Here is a 26136-nt window from a genome sequence, read left to right as displayed (position 1 = left end):
TTTTTTTTTTTTTTTTATTTACATAAGCCGCAACAGCAAAGGTTATTGGCATTAAAACATTAATATTTTTTAACAAAAAGAAACATTAATAGTGATATGTACAGAGAAATAGAATATGAAAATAACAATAGATAGATACAAAGATAAATAGAAAAATGAGTACATAATAATGAACAGTATGTTTGAGAAATATCTAGGTTATATTAAGTGATATAATCCCGTTAATTTTAAAAAGTTAATTATTTGCTTTATGTTGATAGACTGTGGGCTAAGGGCTTCTTCCAGGTTGTCTGATATGTTGAGGTTAATTCTGATGTCGGCGAATTTACGGCAGTGACATATTATGTGTTCAACCGTGGAGGTTTCACCGCAAGTTTGGCATTGTTCGGGTTCGGATCTGTCCATAAGATGTTTGTGAGTCACCCATGTGTGGCCTATCCGAAGTCTGTTTAATATTACTTCCTGGCGTCTAGGTAATAAGAAGGATGGCCATGGGGAGACTGTGGGCTTTATTTTATTGAGCTTGGTGTGTAGAGTTGACCATAGGATCTGCCATTGGGCTAGAATGTGGTTGTCGATGGTAGTTTTGAGGTCCTGAAAAGTACAGGTGTGGATTTGTCGGGAGAGGTGGGAGGAGATGGCTTCTTTGGCAAAAGTATCGGCCAATTCATTACCTCGGATTCCGACGTGGCTAGGAACCCAACAGAAAATGATGGTCTGTGTATTGGATTTGAGGCGGTGTATCTGGTTGTGGATTTTTCCGGATATACTGTTGGGTTGGTGGATATTTAGGATACTGGTTAAGGTGCTGAGAGAGTCGCTAAAGATTATGGCTTTATTCATTCTATTTTCATATATTATGTCGAGAGCTAGGGAAATCGCAGTTGCTTCGGCTGTAAAGACTGAGCAGAAATCTGGTAGCTTGAACATTTGTTTTGTTTCGTTATATACCACTGCTGCTCCTACACCCAAGTTTGTTTTAGAACCGTCGGTGAAAAACTTAGTATGCTCTTGGTGATTTTCCGAGATTGAAAGAAATTCTTTTCTGTATATGCTGGGCAAAGTATCGGTTTTGGGGAGTGAGGATAATGTGGTGTTTATATTGAAATCCATGATCCACGGGGGAGTGAGGGGACCTTCATGTCTGATAATTCCGGAAATATCAATATTTGTGTTTTGAAGGAGGTTTTCGATACCTTGATGTATGGGGAGGTTGTTTTGTGTACGCCTGGCGGCTAGAAGCATGGCATTCTTTTTCCTTATTAGGCAAATGGGGGGGGTTTGAGTAATGTTAAGTAGGCTGGGGATTGGGCTCGAACGAAATGCTCCAGAGACTAATCTTAGGCCCGAATTGTGCACTGTTTCGATCATTTTTAAGTTCGAAGAACTCGCATTTATGAAGAGGAAGGACCCATATTCTAGTTTTGAAAGTATGATGGATTTGTATATCATTTTGAGTGAGGACGAATTTGCGCCCCAAGATGTGTGGGCCAACATCTTGAGGATGTTTATTCTTGTTATTGTTGTTTTTCTAAGTTCTTTCAGGTGGGCGCACCAATTATTTCTTGTGTCGAATACGATTCCTAATATTTTTAAAAGTCTTGTGTTGTGTATAGGGGTATTGTTTATTTTTATGTTTAATGTCTGGTATTTTTTTTGAAGGGTGAAAATGATGCTCTGAGATTTTGGGGCGGAGAAACGGTAACCGGATTTTGATGACCATTTTTCTAGAGATAAGAGTGCGTCTTGTAATACGGGTTGTATATTTTGGGTGTTTTTACCGCAGCACCATATGTTTAAGTCATCTGCAAAAAGTGATGATTTCACGGGGAATTTGATTTCTTCACAAAGGTCGTTGATTGCAACTAGAAATAATGAGACGGATAGAGTGGAGCCCTGATTATTATTATTATATTAAGTTACATATAATACGTTATAAACAACGAACAATAACTATAGGTTGTATTCAGAAAGACTGTAAAAGTAATGATAATATAATAAACAAAAAGTGTTTTTATTAAATCTAAAAACATCCGCCTGAGAACCCGTTTATACAAGTAAAACAATTTTTTGAACGAAATTCCGTGAACACATTTCGTGGGAATCCAGATTTATTTTTTTTTGTTTTCAAGACATTTTATCGAGAAACAACATTTTTATAATTATGATAGTTTTTGAAATACACTATATTGTTTCTTAAAGTTAACGTGTTTTATGACGTGTTCATAATGCTTGAACATTTTCAAATTATATTAAACATACTGCAGTATAAGAATATTACCTCATTTGGAGTTTTTAAACAATTCAAGCACAAAGGTAAAAGTAATTAATATAATATCGGTACCGGTAATACGTTATATTGAAAATATTGCATCGAGTAATAGTTAAATATTTTGTTAATACAATTTTTATATAAACATAAATATTATTTAATACTCACGATAATATGTATAATGTTTTACAAATTTAAACGTCGAGTCTATGGACTATGATGAAATATAATTTACAAACGTTTTCATAAAATAATAATTTAAGAACATAATAATACAATTATATGTCTTATTGCACATGTGATTAGGATTTTTGTTGTGAGTAAATTTGAAATTATAATTGTACAGTGCAATCTCGCAATATGAAAAAAAAAATGTATAACATTTCTCCGAAAGACTATTGGATTTGAATAAATAAATCGATCTTTGGCGTACTGGTATTATGAAACATTGTAAAAGTCTTTAAGAGTTATTAAATTATTAAATAACTAATAACTTTAATGGTTTTAAATACTTATAAATTATAGTCTACTATTTACGATTAACGGGCTGAATGTAAAAAAAAAAAAAAAATAAGTATATATCAGATCCTTTTCCGCAACGGAGCGTTGTTATTTGTAAATTGTAATGTATAGAATGTTCTCCTGCAGAGAGAAATAGTATATCCGAACGCATTAATAGTTATTGAATTTGCATTTCTCTCGAGTCTTGACGTTGTATAAAACGAAAAACCCTCAGCGAATATCGAAATTATTAAAAAGAAAAGAAAAATAATATATTATACAATAGATTTTAAATTATCTCGACTAATATTCCTACCTATAGCGTATATTCTTCAACGGTATATTTTTATTATTATTTGTTTAAACCATTTTTTGTTTGTTATGGAAATGCTTCTACTCCCCCACTCCACCCCCATCCCTCAACACGCATACCGTTCCGACTCAAAGTCAGCCCATACATAATTATCAAATAACGGTCGACGGTAATATATTATATATTGTTACAGATTACCATAAAAAGTGTCGGACTATAGTGTTAGTATTGTTATTATGGGGACACACGCGTCACTAAAGCAGTCCGATAGGTGTATAATATATTATTATGCATTATTCATTTGTAGGCTCATATCATATGCAGTATTCAATAATCACGGTATAAATTGCCGATCGATAATATATTTATATATAAGAGTGTAAATCTTCTTTTGTGATATTATCATCATCATCGTCATCATCACACGACGGAATATAACGAATAATAATAATAATATATACAGTGCGATTAATAGGCCCTGCGCGTTTATCACATAGGAAAGCAGCTATCTATATGCGTTCGAAGCTCAGTTTAAAAGTAAAAAAAAAAGCTAAAAGCGTTACTGAATATTCAGTCCTAAAGCATCCTATTTTAATTTTGATCGTTCACACCTATCTCGCGGACACGATATTATTGTAATATTATTTATTATACAAAATGCATTCTGTTGCTCTGTAGTCTCTCTTCAACTATTGTGGGAAATGCAATTGGTGTGAGAGGAGAGAGAGAAATGGAGTTCCAACGCGTTGAATAATTGCATAAAATTCTTATATTATAGATTATTATTGCGTAAGAGCCATCTATACAATAACTACAACAGCAGTCGATGTTAGATTAGAATTTATCGCCGAGTTAAATATTACGATATAATACAGTGTATAATATATTTCCTGAACGTTTGAAATATTATCATCCTCGGGCAGAACCACTAGGTATTTATAGCGAGAAACGCTATAGAAACGTCTTCAAATTTTTGTTCTCGTAGGCGTGCGCAGTTGTGGCAGAGAGGGTCAAGTCAACGATGCTTAAAAAAAATGTATTTAGTTAATATAAAATAGCTTTCATTTACTCACTGATCATCACCAGCCACTATTTAAGATATGAAATATAATATATTTGTGACAAACACATGTTTTTTTGCTAGGCTATTGTGGGCCTAAAGATTACAAGATACATAACGGGGAACATAATACAATTACATAATATAACAGATAAACCGGCTCCTCCGTTATACAGGTACTTAATATCATAATCCAACAATAATTGCATTGTATAATTTTTCTAGATATTTAATGTGCTAGTAGTTATTATTAAGGTTTCGTGATGTAAAAAAAAAAATCAAAATTCACAATTATACTAAAACCACAGAATAATGTCTTATTACTATTATGTTATTTATTACTATTATATATACTACTATGTGTGTGATCTAAGTAGCAGTGTATAACAAGTATGGAACAGCTCGCAGTGTGGGCCCCACCCCCGTTCGCACGCCTACGGACTCGTCATATTATATAATAATAATATAATATGAATAATAGTAAATAATAATTCGATTGCTGTCGTTAAAATATGTTTCCAGCAGAACTCAGTTTAGCGGACGGCCATGTTGAATTTTGTATAGAATAGTTTTTCGTTTGCGGACAAAAAAAAATCATCTTTCGGAACATTTTTGCTGTAACCAAAAAACAAAACCAGACCTGCATTTGCAGGACTTTATTAAAAAAAAACGTTTCGAACCGCGATAAATCGTACACTTTTGAGAGTGTACGTGACGATCAGCCGCGTTAACCGTGTACGATAATTGCACATAATATATATATATATATATAAAATATTATACAGAAGTCGTTTTACGTACTCCGTTCGTGTTTTTCGTATCGTATATATTATTATTATATTCTTTTATCGAACTAACGAATCGCGCGGCCCGAAGTCGTAAGTAGGAATTGTATAGTCTGTTCTTTTTTTTTCTTCCTCCGCAATAACGTACACTCGCGGAACAACCAACCAACAACCATACGTTAATACAATATAATAATATAAAACGAAAGAAAAACATAATAGTCCGCTTATGCAAACAAATAAATACCGCCATTTGTTTTGTACCCATACCTGCAGCGTTAGGTATGCGCTCGTTTTACATATTATTATTATTATTATACGTTTAAGCTATTTTCGCTCGGCCGAACATTCGACCCTTTGGATGTTAAATACGATTTGTTTTCGATGTTAGGCCTACGTTGACATTCTTATATTCTCCGCACGCGTAGGAGAAGACCGTATTCGGATATAACGGCGAATAGCAATCACGGATATTGCAGCGGTCAGTCGTAATAAATAAAACAAGAGCAGCCTGCTGTGCGCATACGATACATTATTACTATGGAAAAACTATCTGTTTATTTTTTCAACGGATTGTCTATCATAATATTATTATCTTTGAGAACAAAAATCGTTTTAAAATGATTGAAATTGAAAACTGACGAAACGAGTCGTGTGTTATGAGGGAATGTGCAGTGCTGTCTGTCGGAGTGCTTCTGACGGAATCCAATGACGTAAAAGTGCATGAATAATTCACCCCGGCTTACGTGATTTACAGCCCGACATAAAATATATCAGTTGAAATCTTTATTGGAAACTACTGATTTTCCGCACCAGGTATACTGCAGTGTACCTAATAGTGTACACGGATTCGCGACATTTGAGCGTGAAAAAAAACCATATTTTAGCGTGAATTTTATGCCGTTGTGACAATTATAAATATGTTACTTGACTCCAGCTGTGCGTACACATTCTAAACTCAACAATGTGTACATACTCGTAGAATACAATCAGAAACAATACGATAAACTGCAGCTGACCGATACAATAATATTTTCAACGGCTGGTACCGAATTGGTTCCCGTTCAAAAAAGGTATTTTATAAAGTTGAACCGAATTGGTTCCCGTTTAATTACGCACATTTTCCTTCTCAATTTTACAGGCTTAGGACTGTCAACTTAAAAGTAGGCTTGGTTAAAAATGTGCGTTAGTGTGAGATATAAAAATGATATAATATATAAAATAATACATTTTCGATTTGGAAGTCAACTTGTCATCTCTCAGGTTAGGTGTACAAAATACAAATAATAAAATATAATAAACACGATTACTTACGATAAAAACGATTATTTAAAATCGTTGATTTTCAAATTTGAAGCAAACTTTCTTTAAGTATTCAATTCGCGTAAGCTTCTCATTAATGTACTCAGTCATACAATTTTCCAAGTATTTGTTATTTCTTTCCTGTTTGCGAGTAAGTTTCCTAGTATTATTACTTCGAAATTTAATATAATTTAATGTCTGAATGCTGTTTAAAGTCTCCATAAAATAAAATATATTAGGATGGGCACTTGTAAATTCTTTATTCAGCTTTGAATGGAACGATTCGCAATAATTTGTAATCCTATCAATATTTTTGTCAAATAAATAGACAATATACCATACAGCGATAAAAGTACGTAGGTATATATCCATCGTTATCCTAATTGATCGGGGTATCACCGATAATTTGCTTAACTTCCAATATAACAATCTATATTGCCATCTTATTGTATTTTATACTTTTATTTAACTTTTTTTTTTTTGGGGGGGGGGGAGGGGGGGGTATAGTCTTTTTTCAAGTTTTACGACATAAATATTTAATATTAATTTGGTGGGGTTGACATATCTGCCCCCCCCCCCCCTTAAATCCGCCGCTGCACACACGCAATTGCAAGGCCCACACGCCAACTCACTCCATATGTGTAAGAAAGTCAGTTCGCTGTACTGCACCTTAGACTGTCGAACTCCGCATGACGACGATACAGTCACATAGTATGATAAAACCTAATTTACATATTTTGTGAGTATTGTAAGTATTTAGTTACATATAATAATAACTGCAGCAGAAATTGAATCCAATTTACTTAAACAGTTATTTAAGTTTCTAGTCATCTGCCCCTGGCCAGGGTAATTATATCTATATAGGGTCTTACGACTCTTCCTGGATATTGTATACTTTAACTGGTAGTTCCCCCAACCATGTTACACTATAACAGTTACTACAACTATTACTATATAGGTCAGGTTTTTTTCATCACTGTGTAAAAACCTACGAAACTTTGAATGCAGGTGCTATGCACTCATCGTTATGCAACTTATAAATGTATTTTTATCCTCTATTATTTTGTATATTTTCTTTATTTAAATGTTTAAATCATGTTGGTAGGTACACCCATTTATTATACATGCTTTATATATTACTATAACAATATAATTATTTAATATTGTTTGTTAATATATCGAAACAGTTTTGAATAGATACTGCTAAAAATATTTAATTCTTAATATTTATATTTTATATAATGCTGTAAACTGCACATAATATTATTAATGTTGCACTTAAAAATCGTGTGTTTAATTTTCCTTTACTGTCTGCAGCCAATTGTTGTATAATATTACGAATAATAGTATAGATAAACGTTATGTAATAAATAGATGGTAGTATTGGTTTAGTTTGTACCGTGATACAAAATACAAATGTTGTAAGTATATTATGTTAAATTAGTTGGACATAGATATACAATTATTTTTATCACTGTGGCGATTGTAATGACATTTGTAAGATCACTGATAAATATATGTAAATATATGCAATGTATTGCATTAGAATAGTCATTCTCAGAAATCAGTGTTGACCTGAGAACTTGGGTATAGAGAGCTAATAAAACATTTCGGGACCTAAAATTGTAGATTCAAAAAAATAGAAAAATAACTAAATATGGTGCAGACTTAAAATTAAAATCAAATATTATATATTATCACAACAAAGGTAATTATTTTATACCCCTTAATATTTATTGAAATGAAAAACAGTAAATTGTATTAACATAATATAATAAGGTAGGTAATAATAATATTTTATTCATGTTGTCAATCCACTGGTTGAGCTACACACAGTTTAGGTTATTTTGTGTAACATGTCAAAAAGCACGGGACCTTTTCAAGTGTGGGACGTGGTCTCGAGTTCTGTAAGAAATAGTGTAGATTTTATATATGAAAACAGTACCTACCTACCTTTATTTATTTAATCTGTTTGTAGTTTTTCACGAAAACTTCTAGAAATTTGTAAAATAGCCCTTTTTTAGTATCTTATTCATAACATTTTCAATAAAAAAAGTTTCGGAAAACTTCTGAAAAAATGTTATTCGAAAAAAAAACCAGTATAAAACTCACAACTGCACCTATTGTTTTTATTTTCTATAACTAATTTATTTCCGGAAAAAATACTTAAAAACTGATTGAATTGATTTTAATATCGAAATGTCACAATATCGACGTCAGGTCGAGTCAATGTAACTACTAAGCTTAATATTTATTAGTTGTTGTGACTAATGTTTATTAGAACGAAGAAAACACTGTAAAATAAAATGGCGTACATTAGAGAAAAGATAACCTATAACGATGAAGTACGTTTCTGAGTTTTATATTAATAGTGGTTGTTAACTGTCAAACGTTGATTATACCCTAAGAATTCGGTCCAATCGCAGAAGGAGTTAGCTACATGGATGATTTCTTATTTATTTTTTTTTTTATTGTTGAAACATTAGCAGTAAATGCTGTTTATTTCAATAGTTCGTGCGACGGATCGACGGATAAAATATTAATGTTTACCATTATTTAATTATATTTTAACAATACAATTAAATTATAAAGTTATATAAATGAAATATAGGTGAACGGTGCACAATTTGAAAATCTTAACTTCATCGTTTGGATCTGATCTCCATATATAGAGTACTTATGTGTTGATAATCGTGATATTTTTCTGGTACTAAAATTCAACACCCGTGAGCGCGTTTAATTTGATTCATATCTAAAATTTAATTTTGGTAATTATGCGATTCATGTTTTGCAAACACAACTTTTATTGTTACGAAGTCAACAACTCAATTTGTTTTAATTCGATCGAATTTCACTGAACTGTAATATTATTTTAAACTCTGAGCGGAGGGATGAAAGTATTGATTTTATAATAATGTGTGTGTGTTTTTACGACATTTTCAACTAATATTGATTCTATATATAAGGTTCTTTTACGCTGAGATGCTTCGTCAGGTTTCATTAACTCAGTAAACTCTTAGCAATGTAATTCATCTAAATGATATTATCAAATTTAAATGAATAAATATACGAGTACATAATATATAATTCTCTAAAAATGATTCTTTATTAATCTAAATAATGAAAATTGGATGGTTACACATTTCGTGACGATAACTGGTTACCACGCGTCTGTTGTTTCTTGTTGGTGGCTTGGCCAACGAAATCTTCGATACGGTTTCAGGATTAACCTATATAATAATGTTAAACTAAACAATAATTAATTAATGTGTACAACAAAAATATTATAAGACGTGTTAGTTTATATATAGGTACTAACCGTAAAGACAAAATCAAATTTGTATTCAGCATGACGTTTATATGTTTTTTTTAACAGAGGTTCGTCTTCGGGAATCATTAAACCTCTTTTACGTTTCACCTATGTAATGTTATCATAAAATTATAATATAGTTTAACAATAAATAATTTATTATTGTTTTATATGAACTTGTGTAAGCCAATGTTTACGTTCTTCAGCATAATCGCTAATTTCCTCCACGGGTGGCATATTATTTTCACCCGGTGGTGAAAACGGAAACATCGTGGCCATATAACCCATCTAAAAAACATTATAAAACGTCGACGATTGTAAATTATACTTAATTTGGATGTACCGTAAACAGAGAATGATTACACATAATATTTAGGTAGGTATGTAATATTTATTATATGTGAGGGATAAAGATCTGCAGGTTAATTTTTTATATAATATATATATGTATATATATGATGTGATAATAATGGCTAGAGATCTGCACGGTATTAATATTATAAACACAATTCCTGCATATTTAATTGCAGCTGATGTTTCTGAATTGTATTATTGAATTTTAATGATTTAATGTATATAATAATAATAGTAATAATAATGATACCTGCGTGATTTATAACATAGATGAAAAAAGTGTGAGCATTCAAAAATGTCGTGACCGTCTATACGTTCAAATAGTTTAAAACTCGTCCGGAATAGAAGCGTGCCGGTGTAATAATTTTTTTAATAATTTAATATTGTATAGTATAATATGTATAATATGAAAAATACGTACATCGCGCTCATCTTGACATATCGCTTCACCGTCGTTATTACAGACGAGCTTTTCATTACGTATCTTTGACTTTGTAGTGAAATTATAACATTACTGATCTAAATACAATTATCAAACTTCAACGATTGTATGCGTAGGTACAATACATATTATTGTAATGATATTATACGCGATTCATATGAACAAGAGAAAAATCAATGTAATATTAACAGTTGATTACTTGTAATGGATAGCATTGTATTGAAAGCGGGATTATTTAATTTGTATACAATATAGATAATTATATGAAAAGTTAACCCTCTAAATACCGGACACTCTCAGTCGTTGAATTCACCATGGGACTCAGATTGTAGAACGTTTGTATAGTTGGTTCACAAGAAAATTACCGCTATTAGAAGGTGTCCTCTATTGATTGGTGTCCGTTAAGGGAGGTTTAACTGAAAAAAAATATATATGACGTATAAAATGAATGATTGGAAGGTACGTACAGAATTTTCTTCCGTAACTCTTTCTTCAAAAATCTCTGGTTTTATATGACCGGGAGATATTTTTCCAAATATCAAAAAATTACAAAACTTAATCATATTAATTAATAATTATTCAACTTATTAGAACGTTTAAAACGAATACCAAAAATGTAATGACTTGTAAAGGTGAGCACACAATAATTATTGAAACACTGCATAATGACAGCCAACAGATATGTTAAATTCCATGGTTACGTAGAAGGGTGTTTGGCCAGAAGCTTTTGCGAGCCTAACAAATTAAAATTATGAAAAACGCAAATTTTTGCAAACGCATTCAACGGACATTATTTACTACCTAAACATGAGTATAAGAGAATTTGGAGGTTCCATTCCCTCCTCAACTAAACCAAAATCATTTCTATGAACTTAAATCAACAGATTTCACTTGTAATTTGTTTTTCTTTTAATATATAATTAGTTAGTGGCTAAATAATATTATTTATTAGGATAACTAATATTATTTTTTTTTATCAATATTGTTTTCCACAAGGGCAATGCTAATAACATGGAATCGAAACACGGAATAATAATGGTATGGTGACTATATAGGACGTAGGTATTAAAGAAATAAAAAATTGAAAAACATATTAATTTGTTAATCAATCGTTATAAAAGCTTTTAAAATACTGTTTAGTTAACAAAATATTATGATAACTGATAAGTAATAACATATAAGTAAATAAACCCATATACAAAAAAAAAACGTTAATTCAACTTTTAAAATCTTAAACAATATATTACAATAAAAACAACACAATATAAAAATCCAATGTTTAGCCTTTCATACCGATAAAACTAATAGAGTGGTACAATTTCGGAAAACATACCTAAATTACTCATGACTTCATGAGGTTTGCTTAGGATCTATGTTCTCAAAAAATCCCAAATAACTTAATATACCATACATTTCAACCATACAATTTAAAATATTTTGTCTATTTTTGAGCTGTTTATGGATATGATAAATTTTCAACACATAAAAAGTTTTTTTTACTACAAATCTACCGTTTTAATTTCGTGCAACGTTCTGATTAAAATGTGTTGAACGTGATTTTTCTTCGTCGGCGAGGTTGAGATTCAACGACCGTTTTTCCATCTTCCAGAATAATTCGGTTTTGTCATTAATATTTCGTTATAATTTTGAGTTGTTAACAAACCGGTCGTATTTAATACATTTATTTAAGGTATACTACGTCTGAAGACTTTCGAAATTCTAATTGAACATAATTGATAAATGTAATGTCTATCCGGTTGAATATTGTTTTGTTTGAGATAAAAAAAAACCAACATTGGGAGTTTCATTACACTTTGGCCGACGTATTATGCACATTTGTTACGAAGAAACCTAATTCAGTAATGGCTGCTTTGGCATTGTTTGTGGGTAAAACTGATTGATGTAAACTGCGGATTGAACTATGGATAACTAATCTGATTCAGCGATCACAATTGGGTAAAAAGTACGGAAAGATAAAACCTACATATTGCAGTAATCCAAGACTTCCATGTGATCAGCAAACATTATTTTTTTTTTAACTAGTAAATGTAGACCCATTAAATCCCGAAATAAACAAATCACATTTGTTTTAAGCTTGGAAAAATTAGACATATTTTTATATAATATGGCACTATTGGCGAGCTATTGTGGACGACTTCTGCAAATTATTATTATTTTTATTGAAATATCAGCAGTAATTACTATTTATTTTAAACATTAATAGCGTATTGATGATTACACTATACAAGTTTAATAACTATAGATTAAAATGTATTATACCGACTAAACAGAATAGAATAGAAAGATAAGCTCATTACAATTTAAATATGGAGGTCCTTATTGACTATGGAATAATTTGAGCATTAAATTCAGTGGCGAGAAAGATTTATTAGTGCATGGTATTATGTCGGAACGGTACTTTTATGATGTTGATTCAATGTTAGGATTTTAAGATAAGCTATAATATAATACCACAAGTAACAGGGCAGATCCGCCTGATGGAGAGTATTGGGGAGGGTCACAAATAATTTTGCTTCGGGATTAGGGTTATTTTTGAGACAGTTGAAATGATTTCCCTGCGCTTGCAGATAATTAATTTGATGACTCGACATATCTTAATCTGGCTGTGTTGTCCTTGATGTAGAGGACTTTTACTTATCAGAGCTGTCATTCGGTCTTTAGTACAGCCCTCCAATAGGTGATCCTCACCGTGTTTGACGCATCGGGACTTATGATTGCAATGGTGGTTGCGTGTGTGACCATAAGTTTGACAGTTTCATAACATTGCGGTGGGCAGTTATTACTGTTTTTGAGGAATATCAATATTATCTCTTTCATATTAATTAACTCAGTATGATATTATAAATATTGATATTGTTATATTGAGATATGAGGTACACAAAAAAATAGTGAAAAGGACTGTTATATTTTGTTCACATTGTGCAAGAAATTAAGGTGATATAACTGTTATTGCATTTTCATTATCATGATTTGGCGAGATCGATGAGTTAGAAATAGCTCTTTTGGAAGACTGAACTGAATATTATCCTCAATGCTGTGATCCGAGTGTACTTACCTTGCAGTAGACCGGATACGGTACTATGATAGGAGAAGAGCTGACCGAAGGTGTTACTTATGATTCTTCATAAGGACGAGGAATCTTCATCCACGGAAAGAGAAGTGAAATAAAAACATATTTTCCCCGAGTTTGGGCGATGACGAAGATGACGTCATCTTAAATTTATGATAACGCCGTATTATTATGGTATGCATGACCGACATCTTGGATATCGAATATTACGCGATCATAGTATTAATTGTTGTGAGTGTATTAGGTATATGGTTAATACAACACTACTAACACACACGCCGACGGTGTAGAACTGAATAATATTATATTACTGATATAATATAGATTATGATATATTTACTAATAACTGAATAATATTATATACCTACTTAATTGCGAGTATTACCTAATGTGTACATTAAATACCACATGCTCACATAGTTCAATGATGGGAGGTTATTGTTATAATATTGAATTATTACCTAAGGGAAATTTCGTATCACGGCGGAGCGTCCTTGAACGGTCTGCGTTTCACACACGTACCTATCACATGAATTCTTATAACATACCTATAATTTGCAGTATAACACCTAAAATTCCATTCACGAAAATAACACATAATACATTATTAGACAGTGGGTTTTGCACATTATTACATTATGAAGAATAAACTAATATTTTAAACTTAAGGATGAAAATGCAGAGACTTTGATCAATTATTTTATTATAACCATTTGAAAAATGTCAATAAAAACAAAATTGTGCGCTATTTCGGTGCCGAAAAAGGCTCCAAAAATCCCTATTAAATATCATTATTTTCTTCCAGTTTATATACAATATTTATTAATTTACAAAATACAATTTGCCATTTAGTTAAAAAAAAAGTAAATACTAAACACTATATGTATAGGTATATATTATATATACACGGGTGATTCTTTTATTAAAGAACACTCATTATTTCAAAAAGTGTAGATTTTTTTGAAAATATTTTTTATCCTTATAATTTTTTAAGTTATTACTTTTTTGAATGACCAACATAGGGTTTTAATTTTATATTCCAAAGCATAAGGATAAAAAAAATATTTAAAAATATAATATTTTTAATAAAAACGTTGTTTTATAAGTGACTTGAAACTATGTAAAAAAATATTTACACTTGAAAAAAATCGCCCGGTATATATAAGTATAAATTTAATACAGTGGAATCCGCTTATTGTGGGCACCGGTTAAGGCATCCGCTTATTGTGGGTAAACAGGTCTGGTCCCAATACAAATGTATATTAACAATGTTAAATCGAACCGCATAATATGGGCACTCGATTCGGTTTATGTGGGCAATTTTATTTTATCATAGCGTTAGAATATACACAATACACATAATATGTATGTATGTAATTAAAAACGACTAATTTAATCGGATTTCGTCATATCTATGAGATTGTGTTTATCGAAAGTAATAAAAATCATTATGCTATTTAAACCTTAATGTTATTATTTAATGAAAAGATCTATCCCTATAGGTAAAAAATCGCGATTTTAGACAAAGTTAAATCGCTACCTCCAGGCACTTCACAGCATAAAATCGCTGAAAAATTATGCGTTCCGAAATCAACGGTGGCGATACTGCTTAAAGAAGAAGTCATTTTACGTGAAAACTTCAATTTAACTCAAACTAGTAATCAAAAACGTAAACGAGAAGGGAAAGATCCCGAAGTTTACGAGGCCTTAAGTGAGTGGTTTTCATTGATAACAAGTCGCGGTGTTCGCGTGTCTGCGCCAATGTTAAAATGTAAAGCCGAAGAATTATCCCGGAAAATTGGTAACAATCAGTTTATTGCTACTGATGGTTGGTTAAGCAGGTGGAAGAATAGACACGAGATAAAATTCAAACGTGTGCATGGTGAAAAAGATGAATCCGCCTCTAATGATTGGAAAGTTGACAGGCTAAAAATAAATTTGAACGACTTTTCCCCAGATAACATATTTAATGCAGATGAAACTGGACTGTATTATCGAGCGAAACCCGACGGTTCTTTATGTTTCAAAAAAGACGTTCTATCTGGTTCAAAAAAAGCAATGGATTGGATTACAGTCTTATTATGTGTCAATATGACCGGGAGTGACAAAAGAAAGCTGCTAGTAGTGGGGAAAAGCTTAAAACCTCGATGTTTTAAAAATATGTCTATAAATAAAATGCCAGTGCATTACCACGCGAATAAAAATGCATGGATGACTTCAACCATATTTTCAAACTGGCTATATGAATGGGATAAGAAATTGCAAGCAAAATCTAGGTCCATACTTCTTCTTATTGATAACTGTGCTGCACATCCAAAAAACGTTCAACTCAAAAACATCACTTTAGAATTTTTGCCCCCAAATACGACATCCTTAATTCAACCCTTAGATATGGGTATTATCAAAAACCTCAAGGTGAGATATAGAATGAAACTAGTTCATTTTATTCTAGAAGAGATTGAGGAAAACCTATTTGATCAATCTGCAACTGCTAATCAAATAAGTGGCTAAATAAACATAATATTACAAGCGATACAGTTTGTATCCGAGAGTTGGCGAGAAGTTAGCTGTTCAACTATTATGAATTGTTTCGCTCATCGTGGATTTTCTAATTTTATTGGTCCACAACCTGAGTTGACTGAGTTGGATGAACAATTTTTATTTGTTCAAAACCATAACGAATTTGAAAACATTGATGAAAATGCTCCCTGTTTTGATGATAATGAAGAAATTTGTGATGTTGTAGCACAAAATGTTCTTAAAAAAAGGAAGTTAGAAGATGATGATGATGAAGAAGAAGAAGAAGATACCGAACCACCAGTTACAGAGAGGTTTAAGTGCATTGATTTGTTGCAGAAGTTCTTCATGCAAGAGGGTAACGAAAATAGTCCGTGTGATAAGCTTGAAGCGTGTGCCCATTTTGTTAACCAGATCCACACTAAACAGCTTAGACAACGAACAATTACAACTTTTTGTAAACCTTCCACATTCAAATATTAATTGTATTTATTGTATATTATATTTAATTTAATTTATATAGTAATTATTTCACTTTTTTTCAATTACATATATGATAATAAAAATAAAAAATTTTTTGTATTATAATTTTTTTTTTACTAATTTCGGTTTTTATGGGAAACCGTTTAATGTGGGCAAACAGAGCTGGTCCCAACGTGCCCACATTAAGCGGAATCCACTGTAATTGCAATATTAGTTGCTTTGTAATTTACAGCAGTAAATACATACACATAGGCCAGATAGTAGAAACCAGATAGTAGAAATTAATGTCGTTGATTGAAAATTAATTCGGTTTTATACTTAAAAAAGTATTTCTTATTAAAATGAATATCGTGGACTCAGACCAAATCGAGACGTCATAATGTATCGGTGAAATATAACATTGTGCTTTTGTATGTTCGTTAACACTTCTTACGGCAGTTTGGGTGCTCCAAAAGTTTCATATGCAACCCCTTATTTATTGATTAAAAATTGGATACAGATGGTACTGTTTTGCAGAAACTTGAGAAAAACAACGGTCTAATGATATTTGAAGTAAAGTAGGGACGATCGCTTCAGAACCATATTAGCTTACAGAGTAACTTTTTAACAATTTTAATGTTCGCTGATAATTTGGATCGACTTTTTAATTTTTTTTTAACTAATTGTTAATTTTTCCAATACCTGACTGTTTGTTTTTATAGTACTTTTAATAAAAATTTTTTTTGAATTAGATGGTGATGTTTAACATTACAATAAACTAAATGTATTGAATTATATTTTAATTACAAATAAAATATCTCAATAACATTTTATTCCCAATTTTTTTTTTTAAATTGTTGATTTTTGTACTAGCTTAAGGAATGTCATTTTAAGATACAAACTACCGTTTTTCAAATGACAACATCCTTTTACAGTGTACATTATTTAGCATAGCTTAGTTTTTCTAAAAATGTTGAAGCTTCAAAATAAAAATCTATTAGTTGAGTAGATTAAATTAGTAATTTAACTAAGACGTTTTTAATCATATTTATAGATCCATTATAATGGAAGTTATGGATTCTATGACTCGGACCATTTTAGTAATTAAATAATGGTTTATCGAAATTTATAATTTGTAAAATGGTCCAGGTTTACTAACAGTACGCCATTTTTAAGGACTTTTATCTCTATTATTAACATTTTATCAACTGAGAAACAGCACGTTTGAATTTTAAAGTAGAATTAACAACATATTTAAATAAAATATCCAATAATTAATAATTTACAGTAAAAAAAGGTTGAACAAAAGTTTGTATTTTCACATTTAGGCTATTTAGAATATTTAAAAACTTCAAAAATCAGATTTTGAAGGAACTCATTATTAAATTTAAAAAATAGGGTTGAGCATACTTGTTGAGTCACTCTGTATATCAAACACTACGTTTAGTAAAAAATGTGTGGTCTATCTTAGTTAAAATTTTTACAAATCAATAAATTTGCAACTATCAAGATTTAAAAAAATATATAGTCTTGAAACAAAAAGTGCAAATAACATTGTGAAAAATTGGGAAATTCTTAACATAGAATTCTCAACAGCTTTTGGATTGTATTGATTTATACGATACATATACGCCTTTACCTTTTTACATGAGTTTATGTTTACTGTATCCTTTTTGTTTTATTTATTTATGTTATGATATTTTTTTCTAGTTTTCATATTACTTTCCCAACCATTTACTTTAACCTGAATTATATATTTATATTTTATGTTAATTATTATCTACTTGATTAAGTATAATAATATATTATGTGTAATAATTTAACTTCGATTTGCAGTAATAATAAAACAAAAATATATATTTAATATACGGGTAGAGAAAAAATATATTATAAATTTCGTATATTTGGTATTAGGTGCTGTGTAAGTTTAACACATTTATGCGTCTGTAGCATTAATTAATAAATTGAAATATAATATATATTTGGTCCAATCAAAAACCAGTCTTGCAAAGTTTTGTACAAAATATATTTGGTAAACCAATCTGTGAATAAAATAAAGTTCAGTTCGAATAAAATGTATTGATTTTAGTACAGGTATTTTCTACGTTTTATAAAATTTAGAATAAACTCGAGTAAAATCTTAACCAGATTTTTGTTTTAACTTTTATATAAACTTTATTATCTAAGTGAATTTTAACAGCTAAATTAGTTTTATAAACATTTCCAATTTAGGGCGTTTGGAATTTAGGTCAATTATTACAAAACAACCCTTTAACCACCGTACAACGTTACAACTTAACACGATTAATTGTCTTTCAAAAATATTAAATTATGTTTAATCAATATCTTATCCCTGCCCTTCGGAGGGTTTTTAAAAAAAGCACTTTTCAAAATCCATTTTAACAATATAATCAATTGCATTTTCCATCAGTAAACTCTCCTAGAACAATCAATACTTAAGATTGATTATTATAGAATCCATTATTGCCAAATAATAAGCTATAATTTTTCAAAACATTTACTCTAAATAGTTCTTGAATCTAATGCATTATTTCTGCTCCAGTAGTTGTAGTTATAAGCTTATTTTATAAACTATAATCTTGAAAACGACTTCGATCATTCTACAATATTAGTTCACGAGAAATACTACACTAAAACACATTGTATTAAATAAATACGTTTAGACTAAGTAATTATGGTTGTCAAGGACCATAACCGGGACAATATTGTAATTAGTGGCGTCATTTGAGTTTTAGAATAGGGGTGCAAACAAATAAAATTCTTCATTGTCAAGCCACTTTTTCTTCATCATAGTAGGTAAACAGATGTGTTTCATAAATAAAGGTATGTAGGTATGTATGAATGTATGTATGGATGTACTATGTTTGTAATAGTTGATTATATTATATTTAATGTTTTAATGAATATTGAAAAAAGTCGAAAAGTTGGAAGTTAGAATAAGATTTTATAGAGCATATTATAACATTTAAATAAAAATAATTTAAACTATATTATTATGTTATATTCACCTAAATAAAACTATTCAATTATATAATTTATATATATTTTTTATAATTTAAAATTAATCGATTGGATTCTTACGTCAAACGATCTACCCGTTTTTAATAAATTCGTTGAACAATTTTAAATTAAAATGCAATACTAATTAATAAACTAATATATTATTGTATTCCTTATGAAAAAAACTATAAAAATATTGTAGCAATGTGTATTTGTAGTGTTTGAAATATACATATATTATTATTCGTCTCTGTTTCACAGTATTATTTCAGTATTAGGTATCGATACAACGAACACTACGAACAATTCATTCCGTTCTAAAAGTCACAACGCAATTTTTTATAATAATATTATACTCACGTATATCTATGATCCCGACGAATATCGGAATATAATATAAATATCGCTACAGTACAGACGTCGACCGAAGTCGAGATCCGCACTCTGTCGGCCGACTTGATCCACAGAGCTGCAGACAAATGGCCCGACCAAGATCGCGTTGGAAAGGCATCGTGATTTCGTCGTGGCCAGGGAATTCAGTTCGATGCCTGCAAACATCGCAGTGCAGTTGAATTTCGCAGCTAGTGATGCACCCGATATAGAGTGTCCGTCTGCCGCCTCTATGCAGGATATCGACTGGTATATCGATCAATATTTACCGTCCACCGACGACTCGGTGAAAAAGTTTCCGTCAAGTGCGGGCCCGGCCGAAATCTTCGCGGCAAAATGTACGGCGGTCCGATGTTTTGATAATATGTTTCGTCGGTGAACATGCCAGTGATGAGGTCGACGCAGAAGTCACGGTCGAGACGCCTTCCTTCTATCCGATGCCACCTCTCGTCTGGTCGATGCCGCAGGTTCGGCCGGACGAAGCAGCAGTCAAGTCGCGTTCTCGCGGATCCGGTTGGGAGAAGACGTTATTGTTGAATGCCAAACTTGGCAGTGAGGTTTGATATTGGGCCCGAGATCGAGTCCGTCGCGGTGCATGTTTCGACCGGAACGTCTCCGAGTACGTAAACAGCCCGAAGAAATCCCACTTGCAGACAGCTAAAGTGCACGCTCGTTCGCAGAACCTGGTAACCCAAGTGATGTACCGGACCCGGTAACCGTGGTTAAACCTAAACGCCACTCATTGTGGAGCTGGATGAAGAAATTCGTTCGACGCATGTTTTGTCGTGTTTGATATATAATATACTAGTATAGTCTGTATCAGAATTTATAACGTTCAAAGGCAATAATATGGTTAGAATGAAAATCCTATATTATATTGATTTACTCAAATAAACGTCTTTGTTATGTTACCTATTTAATTGGTTTTTATTCGATTTTCATCACTATTAATCATACATTTCTATAATAGTATAATAAGAAAATATTTTGAATACATCTAAATTAAAATTTTGTTGATAAGACTATCCTCAAACCTTTTAAAAATGCTGTATGCGGGTGACGGGACATCAATCTTGGTACCAAAATAAAACATATTAGTTATAAGTTTATTAGGTGCAACTATTGAGACATTTTTCTGAGGGAAGGCTAATTAAGTCATGAGAACATTACCATGAAGTACTCAGAGCCGTTAGAGGCCATGATGAATAGGACGGAGCTTGTAAGATATTCCCCAAAACTTTTTTTTACGGAAAATTGATCCGATGCCTTGGCACCACCCACCACAATACGTTTCAGATACAAATTAATTACTTATACGTAATCTATATACATATATTATATGGATGATGATCACTATTGTAATTCGTAATATATAATTAATAATATAATAATAACGTTATGACGATATTGTGATCCACCTGTCAACATTAATTAAAAGCGACTCCTAATAATTTCACCGTATTGGTACGGTGCGTGTTTCATAATATGCGTATTATAATATGTACCACGACCGTGGTGTAGACAATAATGTGAAATCTAATGCCGCGTCAACGGAAGTTGGTATATAATAACGCACCTACACACACACACACACACACACGCATTAATTCTGAGGAGTATTCTGTGGTATACGTCATAGCGATAGCAATAATAATAATAATAATAATAATAATCCGTCTGGACATGAGCGTGTCAGCAGCTGTACGGCTGTACCTATATATAGTGGCGCACGGTGTTAATAAATTAATATTTAAATGAGCCACGTGATCCGTTCTACCCGAAATTCGTCCAAAAAACAACGCGACGTGTCGTACACTTATTACATATTATTATAATGATATTATGAAACGTCATGTACAATATGATGTACAGCCTCGGGCAATGACGGGGGTGGTGGGACGGTTGGTGGGTGTCGCGTTTCGGAGTGGCGTGGGGGGTAGATCGGGTACCTATATGTCATCTGAGCCAAAAATTGTAGGTGAAAATAAAAAAAAAAACTATGCGATACATCGGTTGCAACGGACGCTGTTCAAGTACCAAATATGTTATAAACTATAATCTTGAAAATGACTTCGATAATTCTACAATATAAGTTCACGAAAAATACAAGACGTGGAAAAGTTGAAAATATAATAGACGATGATTTGTGAAGTCAGCAATAAGTTATCATTACAAAAATGAAACGATTTTATGATGAACCATATGAACGTATTAACCTCGAGATATATTTTAGATTAATTTTTTTCAACACTAATTCTCAATCATTTATTTTAACTAAGGCAATTTAGAACTTTTAAACTCAACCATAACATAATATTGTATTGAACAAATTTCAAAATTTATCTTATTCGTATTTTTTTACAATTTAGTCAAACTAATTTTTAACATTAACACAATAAATTTGTGTATTTAATAATTAAAATATCTAAAAATGTTAAAATGCATTTTTTCGTTATTAGTATTTTCCTGGTGAACATTTTGGTGAACGTATTTTTTCTATACCTCCTACTTATTACTCTAGTATTATTTTTAAAATATGTGGAGTGGTTCTAGTAAAAAATGTATTCAAATTCCAATAAGTAAGATACCCTAAGTATTGTAATAGTCTTCATTGACTAATTTGGGCTTCAATCGAATTGTTTCTATGCCCTTCAATGATATAGGTCAGGGGTCACTAAATGGCAGCCAGCGGGCTCTATTTTATCTAGCACAAATTGTACCCTTCCCGTTTTTTACCGACGTCTGCAATTTCGATGGCCCGCAAACAATTTCCGGATTCCTAACGTGACCTTTCAAAAAATGTGTCAGTTGGTATATAATTAATAACCGGAACTTTACAGGAACCGATAATTTTTCTTTTACGAAAAGGTTTTTTGAGATTAATTTTGGTTTCTTATTTGAAACAGGGTCGTATATTAAGTGACAGTGATGGGTACAGTGATGTAAAAATACCATATTTTATTTTTCAATCGTATAATACGTGTATTATACATATACTAGCTCTCCGAGCGTCGCTGGGGGAGACCCCCAAACCCCCCGGGGTTGGCGAAGAGTTTTAACCGATGTCGGAAGCTGCAATGGTCTTTTGATCTGGTCGACGGTCTCGAGCCCGATTGTGTGTGATAAGGAGGTCTGGTGATAAGGTTAGGACCACCGCGGTTCGACGTGGGAGCCCAGGTTATGCCGCTGGGAATTCGAAATTCCGTAAAAAAAATCATATAGCCACCGCGATTTTTTTGGTGTCTAGCAGGTCAGTCACCTCAGTTATCCGGGTAGGCAAATTACGTGAAAAAAAAATGTAAAACATTTCGGGCATCCATGCAAATCATATAGCCACCGTCTTTTTTTGAGTGTCTAGCAGGTCAGTCACCTCGAATGACGTTCGCCGTAGTAATAAGGGTATAGGCTATCCGATTAAACATAAAATTAAGTAATAAACTCAAAACATTTCGGGCGCATATATTCAAGCCTGTATAAGATAGTAATAGCGACACGACGGCGGAGCTCTCCGCGATGTCAATCGGCCCCCGGGACTCGTCGCGAACGAAGCGAGGGCGCGAGCGGCCTATACATCTAGGAGGGAACGCGAATAAGGTTTCAACGGAACTGTACGGAGTCCAAAAAGGAGGTAAAACTCGAATTTTGAAAAAAATATTTAAATTTTCGTTAATTACGAATAATATAGGCGGAAGTGATAGCAACTAAACCTACCTACATAAGTAATATCAAATAGTATAGCCATATCATTATACAATTTAACTGCCAGAATTTAATTAAATACATGTAGATCTATTAGTTTATAATAATTATTGTATTATATAGTATCTGCAGCAGCTTTGTATCATACATAAAATTTATAATTAGCAAATTATATTACCTTAAACAATCAACTGTCCTAAAAACTGTAATATATTTAGTACTACCTACATAGTATACATGTAGGTAAATTATATTACTATTGTCTAATTCAAGTATAAAATAACCGTCCCATATATTCCATAAGTTCTATTTTGTTATTGTATTATTTAGAATCTATTGCAGTATATTTTGTATGCTATACTAAATTTATGATTACCAAATTTGACTCACCTAAAAACTGTAATATATTAAGTACCTACTGCATAGTATAGGTATTACATATTTAATATTTAACCACATAATCGAGCCCAATAAATATTGCTCAATAAATGTAGACAATAAAAGCAATAGCTGTGTATATAAATTTGTTATTTACCTTTAAATTAACGGTTTATTAATTTGATTTTATGCTCTTTACTATGTAGTAGGTACTTAATATATTACAGTTTTTAGGTGAATCAAATTTGGTAAACAAAAATTTAGTGTAGCATACAAAATATACCTACCCGTAGTATAGTATACACTCTGCGTTGAAGTATTCAAACGTTTGTCACATCCATCGTGGAGCTAGGATATTATTATATAATTTAACTAACCCAACCACCGTATCAACTCTTAACGTTTAGACATTTATTTATTAAGTATGCATGTACTTACAGTACCTTCTGTGGCTATATCGTGTATCAAATATATAAATACCGATAGGAGTAGCTCACGGCGTCACCGAGACCGAGTAGGCAAAAGTCTGTAAAATATAAAATTGAACTCTTCAAAGTACGAAGTACGGCCGCAGGCGGTCAATAAATTTAGCGCGGAACGCGAATAAGTCATCAACGGGGAAGTCCGATGTCTCGAATTTTAAAAAAAAAAACGTAAAATGTTCGTTAAATACGAATATATTTTGATAAGGCGGAAGTGATAGCGAAAGGTAAATGACAAAAAAAAAAGGGAAAAAAAATTCCGAATTTACACGGCCGCCGCAAATTGACTTCGATCCCGGTGGCCGGCATCGAAACCACGACCCCGGGTCATCTGCACCAACGCTTTACCTACCTACCTACCTACCTACTGAGTTGAAAACTGGTGTCGAATCTATGACTCTTAAGCCGTTTCGCCGTCCCGGCGAATTGCAAACGTGGTTTTGACGTCCGCAGAGGGAGTCGTAAAGGGCGACGCGACTGCGTCGGTAAGCGGACGACCGGCTCCGCCACCCTCGGACGTCGAAACGGTGAAACGGCGAGATTTTCAAAAAAAATCGAACTCTCCGTCGCATGTATTTATGCCTGTATATAGTAATACCCACTCGACGGTGGCGATATCGGCACTCGGCTCTCGGCGTCGTCCCACGGCTTCGGGATTCGTACCGGAGAAAGTACGGCCGCGAGCGGCCTATAAATTTAGCGGGGAACGCGAATAAGGTCTAAACGGGGGCCGCCGGGGGGGGGGGGGGGGGGGGGGGGGGGGGGGTAAAAGTCGAAAACCTGAAAAAAATTTGAAAAAAATCTCGAAGAGGGATAAGAAGGAGTGATAACGCAGCGACGGCTCCGCCGCTGCCGGGAGACCTGTTTTCCCTCCATTCTCCTCTATAGAAGTACGAAAATTCGCCATAAGGGGCGTCCTCGGGTTACTGTTTTATATATAAGGACTAGCTCTCCGAGCGTCACTGGGGGAGACCCCCAAACCCCCGTGGTTGGTGAGGAGTGTTGTCGATGTCGGAAGCCGCAGTGATCTTCTCGTCGTCAACTCAAGCCGATGCGGTGTATGGGTGATACAGAGGTCTAGTGATAGGGATCTGTGAAAAAAATTAGTAAAAAGGATTTTGGATTTATGATAAGAACAATGGATTTGTGATAAGGATGGTGGATTATTGATGAAAATTAGTGATAAAGATTTTGGATTAATGAAGAGAATAATGGATTTTGATAAGAAAAGTGGATTACTGATAAGGATGTTGGATTAATGATAAGAGTGGTGGATATGTTATAAGGATGGTAAATTAGTTAACCGGACAGCTGTAAGTTTTTTACTGCCGTCAAAAACGCCAAATCAAGTAATGAAATTCAAATATTTCGGACTGCCCAACTAATCGTATAGCCACCTCGATTTATTTGGGCCATTTGAGGTCTAGCCGGTCAGTCAGCTACCTCGACGTTGGACTATATGTCTCAGTGTTCATTACTGCTGCAGAAACCGCAAATTAAGGAATAAATTACGTGAAAAAAAATGTAAAACATTTCGGGCATCCATGAAAATCATATAGCTGACGTCTTTTTTTGAGTGTCTAGCAGGTCAGTCACCTCGAATGACGTTCGCCGTAGTAATAAGGGTAGGCTATATTGTATTTGAATGTACGCAATAGCTGATATTTATAGCTTAACGAAATTGTTAACAAGTTAATATATTTGAGAGCACTTTTCGTAAAAAATATTATTTTTTAATTTGAATTTATAAGGACATG

General features: G+C 32.5%; 1 protein-coding gene and 1 pseudogene across 1 annotated transcript; both read left to right on the top strand.

Moving 5' to 3' along the window:
* The first annotated feature begins 1288 nt into the window (after nt 1-1288).
* LOC132951360 (tigger transposable element-derived protein 4-like) lies at nt 1289-15941 on the top strand. Its single transcript, XM_061023176.1, has 2 exons — nt 1289-1430; nt 14953-15941. The coding sequence occupies exons 1-2, from the start codon at nt 1289-1291 to the stop codon at nt 15939-15941; spliced, it is 1131 nt and encodes a 376-aa protein (XP_060879159.1).
* Nucleotides 15942-16010: 69 nt separating this feature from the next.
* LOC132951359 (uncharacterized) overlaps nt 16011-26136 on the top strand; it is an 87602-nt pseudogene continuing 77476 nt past the window's right edge.

Source organism: Metopolophium dirhodum, chromosome 8 (assembly GCF_019925205.1).
Source record: "Metopolophium dirhodum isolate CAU chromosome 8, ASM1992520v1, whole genome shotgun sequence".
Classification (NCBI taxonomy): Eukaryota; Metazoa; Arthropoda; class Insecta; order Hemiptera; family Aphididae; genus Metopolophium; species Metopolophium dirhodum.
The sequence above is the reverse complement of the archived record's forward strand: the minus strand, read 5'-3'. Positions and strand labels throughout refer to the sequence as shown.